At 34.1% G+C, this 10,871-nt stretch overlaps 1 protein-coding gene across 2 annotated transcripts; it reads left to right on the forward strand.

Moving 5' to 3' along the window:
• The first annotated feature begins 332 nt into the window (after positions 1-332).
• LOC142615662 (UMP-CMP kinase 3-like) lies at positions 333-9,931 on the forward strand. 2 transcript variants are annotated; one of them, XM_075788407.1, is made up of 10 exons: positions 333-681; positions 2,220-2,285; positions 2,522-2,573; positions 4,590-4,707; positions 5,332-5,488; positions 5,657-5,737; positions 5,867-5,974; positions 6,073-6,144; positions 6,919-6,969; positions 9,718-9,931. In XM_075788407.1, the coding sequence occupies exons 2-9, from the start codon at positions 2,250-2,252 to the stop codon at positions 6,925-6,927; spliced, it is 633 nt and encodes a 210-aa protein (XP_075644522.1). In that variant the 5' UTR covers positions 333-681; positions 2,220-2,249; the 3' UTR covers positions 6,928-6,969; positions 9,718-9,931. The 2 variants fall into 2 exon arrangements, with proteins under 2 accessions (XP_075644522.1, XP_075644521.1); XM_075788406.1 differs by having other exon boundaries at positions 561-681; positions 2,516-2,573.
• The last annotated feature ends 940 nt before the right edge of the window (positions 9,932-10,871 follow it).

Raw genomic sequence — 10,871 nt, forward strand, 5'->3', positions numbered from 1 at the left:
CCTCTAGGCAGAAAGTATCTATCACACGTTTCAATAGATTTATTCCTATTCTTTTTTTTTTGAAACTAGATTTATTCCTATTCTAAAACCCCATATACATGTGCATAAATATCGAAAACTTTGCCGTGATTGGCGATAATTATAATTAAGAAAATAAAAAATAAAAAATCATTTGTATCCCTAAAGACCAAACCAAACCAAACCATGTTCTTCAATCCATTGGTGTACACAAACCATGCAATAGTTTTTTTTTTTAAAAACAGTCTAAGAAGTAAACTAAAGTCAGCTTAAGAATCACTTCAAATTCTTGAGTAGAGAATTGAAAAGAAGGTGGTGATGAAACCTGAAAGTGGCTTTAGCCGTTAGAATTACGCAAAAGGCAAAACCAACCGTTTTTTCATTCTTTACTATTCAACCTATCAAAATTCCAAATTCCCAATCCTACCCTTATTCTCTATACCGGCCAAAACGCTCCAATTAAGCTCTCACATAGAATTTCAATCAATTTTCCAATTTTTTTTTTCCTTTTGAAATCGGTTTTTTTTTTTTTTTTTTTTTTTGGGTTTCCACCTCTATATAAAGGGCGTGACTCTGAACCCTTTTATTCGCACCCGTGTCTTTCTCTTATTTCCCACCATTACCTCTCAGATCCCTCTCTCTCTTTCTCTCTCTATTGCAAAGGTAAGCTTCTTTTCTTTGCGTTTCTCTCTCTACTTTGGGAAATTTAGTTGAATTTTGTATTTTTTTGTATTTGTGCTTTGGTGTTTGAGTTAGATCCGCATTTTTTTAAAGTTCGCCTGTTCGTGTTTGGTTCCCGAGAAAATAGAGGGGGAAGTAATGGAACGTGAATTTTGAATTTTTTTTTTATTGAAAATGGAAGATTTTTAGGTTGTTAATGCTGGATCTGTTGAGATTTGGATGGAAAAAAAATGTGATTTTGTTGTTTGGAAGATGTGAATCATGCAGGAACCACGTGGATCAAAGTGAAAGTTTGGTGTTACTATTTGAATGTACGCGTTTTTGGTCGAGAATAGCAATGATGCGTGCTGATATTTGAAATTTTGACTGGAAATCTTTGTTCATGTTTGGTTCAACCTTGAGAAAACAGAGGGAAAGTAATGGAACATGAATTTTGAATTTTTGACGGTTTATTTGCTTGTGTTCTGTTTGAAAATGGAAGATTTTAGGTTGTTAAAGCTGGATCTGTTGAGATTTGGATGGAAACATGTGATTTTGTTGTTTGGAAGATATGAATTGTGCAGAAATCATGTGGATCAAAGTGAATTTTTCTTGTTACTATTTGAATGTACACGTTTTTGGTAGAGAATAGCAATGATGCGTGCTAATATTTGAAATTTTGATTGGAAATCGTCGCTCTAAGTTGGAATATCAATTTTTAAAGTTCACTTGTTGATGTTTGGTTCCCGAGAAAACAGAGGGCTAATGGAACATGAATTTTGAATTTTTGACGGTTTGTTTGCTTGTGATCTGTTTGAAAATGGAAGATTGTAGGTTGTTAATGCTGGATCTGTGGAGATTTAAATGGAAAAAATGTGATTTTGTTGTTTGGAAGATATGAATTGTGCAGGCACGTGGATTAAAGTGAATTTTGGTGTTATTATTTGAATGTACATGTTATGCGTGCTGATATTTGAAATTTTGATTGGAAATCTGTTTTTTAAGTTTGAATATTATGTGTTTGGTTCCTGAGAAAACACAGGGAAAGTAATGGAACTTGAATTTTGAATTTTCAACGGTTTAATTTTTTTGTTTTTGGCTAAAAATGGAGGATTTTTTAGGTTGTTAATGCTGGATCTGTTGAGATTTGAGCGGAAAAAATGTGATTTTTTTGTTTGGAAGATATGAATTGTGCAGGAATCACATGGATCAAAGTGAAATCTTGTTTTACTTTTTGAACGTGTTCGTTTTGGCAAAGAATAACAATGATGCTTGCTAATAGTTGAAATTTTGATTGGAAATCTTTGTTTTAAGTTTGAAATATCATGTGGTCATGTAGATCTGATACATTGCTTTGGAAATATGCTTATATACTTGCATATGCATACAAGAATATATTTGTGTTTGTGTATATTAGCATGTCAATTTCTTAATCAATTTGAAATCAACTAAATAATTTATTTCTTTTTTGTAGCAAAACAAAATAAATCAAGTTTTGTTTGTGTATTTTTTTGTTTAATTGTAACTTTGGCTTTATGCAGATAATTTATTAAGAAAAAGGAACTTAATTCATGCTCATGGGAACAGTTGTAGAATCTGCAAACAAGGTATATATTGACTTTGTAGTTTCTGGCAATCATGGGGTCTTCTGGAATTTGGGTTTGCTTATGGTGTGCCTTGAAACAATTAGACTTTGCTAGGGTTGGGAAATGATAATTATCTTGAATGCTTGTTCTTACTGATGCATACATGCAGTTTCTTCTATGAGAGAATCTTTTCTGTTTTGGAATATTTCTTGTTTTGACTTTTGATGTTATCACATGATAACTTTATTCAACTGCAGGAGGTTAATGGAAGCGTAGCTGTGAAGAACCCTACAGTTGTTTTTGTTTTAGGTGAATGTCTGGCTTGAAATCTTTGGTTATGATGTTTCTTACAGTTAATTGTAGTCTGTATGGTTTCTGCTTGTATATTATTTCCAATAAGGTCTTTGTGAGCAAGAGAATCTCAATAATTCACAAAGTAAGTATCTGATCTGGTCAGACTGCTAGAAAAGCTAACATGCTTAAAGTAGAAGGGAATCAGAATTCAGAATTTAGTTCCTGTAAAAGATTTTGGGTTGATTCTTCTTGGCTTTCACTTTAAGTTAGCTTTTTTGTTCATTTATTAAAAAAAAGGATTGTCAGAGAAGTTGTGGAAGGTCTTGTTCTTCCTTTTTTTTTTAACATTTTAAATAATAGAATAATCAACCTTTTTAAATGATTAATTTACTTCATTGAATTTTGAAATCTAGATGATATAAAAGATGCGTTGGGAAGAAAAAAAGTGTACTATCTTTGGAGATACTTGTGTATTTTTTATATCAGCTCTGTTACCTTTTGAAACAATAAATGATTTCTGTTTAGTTTTGAAAGACTGGAGGTTATTTAGGCTTAATTTATAATTGCAAATGACCATGATGTTAAGATATGACATCATAAAATGACACCTATGTGCTTTTAAAATGGTTTGAACAACTGTTTTCTTTAGTGAAAAGGAATCATTTCAGCTATTTACCTCATCAATGAGAGAGTGATTAGTCAACTGTTGCATCAAATGTATATGGATCTAAAGCCTCTTGTTTGATCCAAAGCTTTATTTTTAATTGTCATTTCCTACTGCAAGTGGATCCTAGAATAATGGTGAAGTACCAAAGCCATCCATAATGCATGGGCATGATATTGCAGTTTGTTTGGAGGATGGAGGGGAGGGATTTAATGAATCCTATTTGGATGTTTTTATAAGGGTGAAGGGGAAGGGGGAGGAGGAGGGGTTTGAGGGGTGTTTTATCCCTCCTAACCCAGTAACCCCACTTTTTCAGTCTCCCCAAATTGGAGGAATTTCAAGGGGAGGGCTCCACTTATATTTAACTTTTTTTTGTCAAATTTGCTCTTTGTGGCTTCAATTTATAACTATTTCTTTAAAATTAGCAAAAGAGGGTCATAATTGTTGATTAACATGACCATAATCTCTCTCATCTCCTCCCCTTACTTAATTTTAAACATCCAAACAAAGGGGAAGAAAATCTAGTCCCTTTCCCCGTAAATTTTTGAAACATCCAAAGAAGGTGAGGGGGTAAACATTCCCCTCCCCTGCTCTTCTCTCCTCCCCTCCCTTACCTTCTACTCTCTCTCCCCTCAAACTTCCAATTAGGTTCCTTTGAAAGAATATAAATGGGATCTTGGAATAATTTAAAGTATTAATATTAAAATTTGGCTACATGCCAGTTTCTAAACAAAAAAGTAAGCCTCAAGGTGAGGGAGGGGTTAGCTTGAGATTGATGCATCAGTAAGGAAGACTCATTTGATTCAAGTTGAGAGAACAGAGGGAGGTAAAAGAAGACTTGAAATAACACTAGTAGAAGCAGTAAAAGAAGTACTTATCAAAAAAAAAAAAAAACTAGTAGAAGCAGTAAAAGAGGACATGTAAATTAAGGAGGTAACAGAGTAAGATTTAGGATAGAATGATGAGTAATACATGTGAAAAACTCCAATTAATCAGTTGAGGATTTATAGTCGACCCCATAGTTTTAGGATTAAGGCTTTGTTGTTGATTTGATTTCTATGAATCATACAACCTTATGCTATTGTAGAAACAGGTTTGCTGCAAGTAGCACCACTAATTCAAAGAGTTCTAAATAAAATAATGATTTTTGGATGGTCTATTAAGACTTTTGTATTGTGTGCATCTGTGTTGCAATGTTGTAATCTTACTACATGAAGGATCCAAGGATCTTGCTATTATATCATAATAGAGCTTGTGTTGTTTGCTTTTGTTGCAAATTATTTTCTAGTTAGCCATCCTCTTCCCATTTCTTTAAAAGTTCTTGTAGACCATTCTAAGTTGATTTCCTGATTCTTTTGATTGACCAGGTGGCCCTGGTAGTGGAAAGGGTACCCAATGTGCAAATATTGTTGAACACTTTGGTTATTCCCATCTCAGTGCTGGTGATCTTCTCCGAGCAGAAATCAAATCTGGTTCTGAAAATGGGTACGGTTTATATGAATATTTATCTAAACTATTAACGTTGTATTTGTATTGAGCAACTATTTTTAGCATGATTACCATCATGTGTAAAGAAAGTTACACCCAGCTTTGTAGAACATCAATCTGGGCATGAAGTCTTACAATGTTATATCTAAATCTTAAAAGTTGTGTGCTTTTGTGAATCATCAGTTCGAAAATGATTGATTATATTTGCATTGCTAATTTACCCTGTTGGCCCTGGGGTTGGGAAGGGATTCCCCATCCCAAACCTGCCCATTGCCATCCCCTTTGCTATGAAATGATTGATCTGGTAACAAGTTAGTACTTGTTTTTGTCCACTGAATTTCATGGATCATAAATTTGTTCACTCAGTGCCATTTTTTCCCTGCCCATGCTTTTATTGGATTCACCATTGTGCTGCATGTGGGCATTATCATTGGAAGCATGTTTGTGCACTGCTTCAAATGTATATTTCAAAATTTTTATATTATTGTTTACAATATATTCTGCTTGGTCTTCTGACACTACTTGCTATTTATTATTTCTGAAATATTCTTCTTGGTCTTCTGACTTGGATCTGGATATTGGATAATATATAATTTCGTTTTTGTTTCTCATGCTTTACAGCACCATGATTCAGAACATGATTAAAGAAGGAAAGATTGTTCCCTCGGAGGTAACCATTAAGCTTCTCCAACGAGCAATGCAGGAAAATGGAAATGACAAATTTCTTATTGATGGTTTTCCTCGCAATGAGGAAAATCGAGCAGCGTTTGAGGAAGTTGTAAGCCCTCTGCATAAATCTTTCTTTTTATTTTTATTTTATTAGTTTTAGAAGACATTGTCCTGTTTGGAGTAGTTATCTCTGAGTAGATCAGTTATTTGATATTTATTTGAAACTAAGATTTCACAATGCCTTCTGTCTAGTGTTTAATGAATGATGGTTATGCAGACAAAGATTGAGCCAGCATTTGTCCTGTTTTTTGATTGTTCTGAAGAAGAGATGGAGAGGCGTCTTTTGAGTAGGAACCAGGTTAGACAGCTGTGGTCTCTCTCTCTCTGTGGGAGTTAATATCCTTCCTCAGCTTAATTGTATCTTTCCTGAGGTTTTCCCCTTAAATCTGAATTTCCTTTGTTCTTGTTCATTTTCTATGTAATGAAGGGAAGGGAAGATGATAACATTGAAACCATTAGGAAGCGGTTTAAGGTTTTCTTGGAATCTAGTCTCCCTGTGATTGAGCACTATACCACTAGGGGGAAAGTTCGAAAGGTAATTTTTTCTTGATGTTCTAAATTATGTATATATAACTTTGGTTAAAATCTTCTTGAATGTTTATCCTAATACTAAAGTTGTGCTTTCATCCCCAGATTGATGCTGGAAAGTCTGTTGAAGAGGTTTTTGAGTCAGTTAAAGCTGTATTTACCCCTAAAGAAGAGAAGGTAAAGGGTCGTTGTCGTGCTTTGTGGGGGTTTTTTCAAAATAGACTTTTTTTGTAAGGAATAAACTCACGAATTGAGTTTAAATGCTGTAGATTGAGGGTTGTGTTGTCTCAACATAAGTGTGCTTTTGTAATTATACTTATTGAATAAAATGGTCTGATTTAAATTTAGCTTTATTGGCAGCTTATAGTTTTTGATCTAGTTCACATAAAAATTAATATTTAATATTTTCCACATTTTATAGAATTAGAGGAGTTGTGCAGTAGTGAATCAATCAGCTTTCCTGTGCCACCATCATGGAATAGTTTTACAATTGTCTGAATTTCTGTGCTACCAATAGAAATCATAAATGGCACAAGCATAGGTGTAAATATCATGTATGTGTATATAACTTGTAGAGAAGCAAGTTTTGCCACACATTGAGTTGTGTACAATGAGGTTGATTGTTCATGCTCAATGAATAACTTGGATGTTATCATTAATAAGTTATGACAATGTGTCCTCCCCAAGTGCTAATTCTATTTTACTGTGCTTGGAGTTAGCCTTATGACCAATCCACTTCACTATTGTCTATATTAAACTTAAACAACATATATAGGACTGACTAGGCCCTCAAAGTACATTATGCAGCATATTGCTACTAACTACTATATGAACTGCAGAAAAAGAAGAAATTTAAAGTTCTGTTTTTCTATTTCACTCACTGAACACAAATATGTAGCCATTTCTGTTGCACATTTTTCCATCGTTGATGTTGATCTGTGGCATTTGCAGGCTGATTGAGTGCTGCATATCTACCTTAATTCAAATTTTATGTCTAATGAGGTAAATCTTTGATCATGAACTTCTAAGGTTTTCTATGTATTTGTTTATGATGACAGTATGTTATTCTTAATTCCTATGCACTTTAAAGATTGAACTTTGTTAGTAATGTACCTTGATTTATTTTTCCATTTAATACCAAGAATCTGAGATACGCAGCAGTACCATAATATAATTTTTTTTTTTTTTAATACTATGTTCTACAACTTCGTTGTTCACTTCTTGAACTGAGAAATGCCACTGAAACCAGAAGTTAATCATGGCTTGAAGAAAATTTTAAAAATAAATCTGTGATTAAGAATACATTTTTCCCATGACAGTCATCCTGTTTTGGTTAGGTTAGGATTGAAAAATGGTTGATTTTGAACTTTAGAAAAATCTCACATGTTTGACAATCTCTTCAATATATATATATATATATATATATATATATATTTGGTAGATAACGAAAAAACTTATATTAAAAGGAAAAAAGCCAACCCAAGTACACTAGAAATATACCATAGGGGCAAGAACCCAGATTACAAAAATCAATTAAAACAAGAAGGGAAAAACATGAATATGTCGGCAACATTAAACTCCATTCAAGGAGAGTGAAAAAGAAAACAGCCTTAAGCTAGAGAATAGACCATTCATAGCCTTCAAAGCATCTAGCATTTTGTTCCCTCCAAATACATCACATCAAACAGTGCAGTACAAACCTCCAAATAGCTATATTTTGATGCCGACTGAACTTTCCTTGTCATGAAGCTAACAACTCAATAACCTTATGCAGCATAGTCCAATAAATATACCAAACAAACAAAAGACCATAGTCCACTGGGAAGCACGGGTGCGGCGTTTGGGCCGCCGCACCCGCGTTCGACGCGGCCCGACGCGGGGACGCGCAAGCGACGCCGCTGCCTGCGCGTCCGTGCCGCTTCGGGCATTAAAAAAACCATTTTTTCGGCGCGATTCGCGCCGATACGGCGCCAAATCGGGCCGACGCACGCGAAATCGGGCCGACGCGCGCCGATTCAGCCCGAATCGGGTGCAAACTGATACCAGCGAATCGGCCGATACCAGCCGATATCGGCCGAAATATGCCGATACCGGACGAAATTGGCCGAAATATGCCGGTACCGGCCGAAATTCAAAAAAAAAAAAAAAGGTGTAGTAGAGAGAATAGGTGTTGTTGAATGTCTCTGGAGCATGTTGTTGGACTTGGATTGGCGGGAAGTGTTTCTTCAACTTGCAATCTTAAATTTGGTCAATCTTAAATTTGAGCAATCTTCCACTTCCATATTCTATTGTTCTTAAATTTGGTATATATTTATATAATGTGAAAAAATTATGTTTAGCAATATATTAAAAATATAAATAAAAATATTTTTAATAATTTTTTAATCGCCGCACCCGCACCCTACTTTTTCAAAAATTGCCGAGTCCCGCACCCGCACTTGAATCCCGAAACGCACCCGTGCTTCATAGATAGTCCACAACTGATATGCTATAGGGTGGTAAAGAAGAAGATGATCTACCGATGATTCCCTACAGCCCTTACACATATAGCACCAATCAAGCACTAGAATATGCCTATTTTGAAGATTATTTGTAGTAAGAATTTTACCTCAAGAGTTTGACCAAGAAAAGAAAGCTACCCTAGAAGGAACCTTTGATTGCCACGTCATTTTCCAAGGAAAAGATATGATAGTAGTAGGGTAAAGAAAAGAGAAGAGAATTTCATTAAAAAAAAAAAAAAGTAGGGTAAAGAGAAAGATAATAATCTCACACCTCAAAGCCTTTACTCATAGCTGGCTTCCAATAAGCTTTGTAAGATCCAATACCCCACATATTCATGGAATAGACCAAATCCATAAACAAAGTAAGGATTGTAATTCAATTCCAATTGTGCGCTGGATGACAAAACTACAAAACTGTATATCTCAATGTGCTGCAAGACGTCCACAATGGAAGAATTTCATGTTCGACTAATGCGATAAAATTCTGGAAAAGCCTCCTTAAGAGAACAATTCTTACACCACACATCCTCCCAAAATTTCACATGAGTACCATCTCCCACATCATATCGAAGGAATAGTATGTGCCTTGTTGCCCTGTTTATGCACAACTCCTTGAGAAATTGAAATGCCTGATGTTTCCAATTATATATATATATATGTATGCATGCATGTGAAAGAAAGGAATATCTCCTTCACTGAATAGGCAATTAATGATTTTCATGGTGAAAGAAATGAATATCTCTGATCATGTTCGTTTGACACACATCTTTATGTGCAACATTTATCAGTTGTCCTTTGCTGAATTGGCAATCAATGAGTTTCATGGTTAAAGTATGGAATATTTCTGAGCATGTTCTTTTGACAAATATCTTTATACGCACAATGCACATATATTGAACAACTTATATAGGCTTCCATGTTTTTGTATTTTCCTTGGGTACTTGAAGCTACATAGACACACATTATTTTCATAAATATGAATACTTTAATATATTATAAATCAACAACATTTTTTCCTCTTCCCTTAAAACCTTGGATCCGTTAATTTAATTTTAAGTAGCTTCAGTTTCTTGGTTCCTGCGAAGAGTAGTGATTGAAGATTGTAATATGACCAATTTACATGAAATCTATCCATGATGGAAAAAGTAGTACATAGTTTTCATGAGAAGTCACCTGCATATATGCAAAATTGTACGAGTTAATGTTTCAGCTTGCTGACTAATTTTTCATACTGCTATCCTTATTTCAGGTGATGTATTGTCACTACCTATGATTGTACTTTATCGGGGGTGTTATGTCTCACATTTGTCAATTATTATAGAAGGTTGTAGTTTATGCAATGGGGTTTGTACCTCCATATTTTTATTATTGTGACTGAATTCTTCATACCAAGATTAATGGTATTAATAGCAAAAAAAAAAAGAAGGTATTAATAGCAATAAACCTCCTTATTCTAATGTCAACTATGATTTTTTTCTCCTTTTTTTTTTTTTTTTGATCAGGCATTGGGCTATTTTGGCAATGGCCTAAGCCCCTAATAAAATAAATTATATTTATTTGTCTTATAATATGGTAAAAAAATAATTAAATAAAAAAAAGTAAGGCCTTCCGCCAAGCAAAAAAAACTTCAATTGACCAATAGAATGTTTCGTCTTACAATGTTCAAATTTTAATTAAGGCAGTTTAATGAATAAAAATTATTTTTTAAAATATTATATTCTCTTTTTAATGTTGTGCATTCTATTTATGCGTTTAAGAATAAAAATAGTATATTCTATTTATGCGTTTTACTATTTGCAATAGTTTAAGAGTGAAAACTTTCATTCTCCCAAAAATTTTGTTTGCTTACTCTATCTATTAAAATTAAAATTGGAATTAATAATTTTTTGGACATTCATTAGTCATTACTAAAACCCATAAAACTGTAAGGACCAAAATCATGTAAGGAATTAAAGCCCACTTAAAACAAGAAGTGAATCCAATCACTCAAGGCTCAAAACAAAGAATTTGTAGAGAGGGAACAAAGCAACAAAGGACAGCTTTGTCTCGAGGATTACATTCAAAATAAAAAGAGTAGGAAAACACTCTTCCACAGACTTTCACGAGGAAGAATCTATTACATTCAAATATTACTGTTCAATCAATTCTCAGAGTCGTGTTCATCCCCCACACACTAGTCTCTTTCATCCCTATCTATACTTCTTCCTCCTTGCATCTCCAATGTCAATCTTCCATTTCTCACGTTGACACTTGTCCGATTGATTGTAGAAGGTGGTGAAAAGAAACTGTCTAGCTGTGATTCGCACTGTTCAAGTCACCTTTACATCAATGCAACTGATAAAGCTGTTGTTTATCATTTAATGTGGCCAAGAAACTATGTGCAGAGCATTTAATGTGGAATCC

Source organism: Castanea sativa, chromosome 11 (genome assembly GCF_040712315.1).
Source record: "Castanea sativa cultivar Marrone di Chiusa Pesio chromosome 11, ASM4071231v1".
In the NCBI taxonomy this organism is placed as follows: Eukaryota; Viridiplantae; Streptophyta; class Magnoliopsida; order Fagales; family Fagaceae; genus Castanea; species Castanea sativa.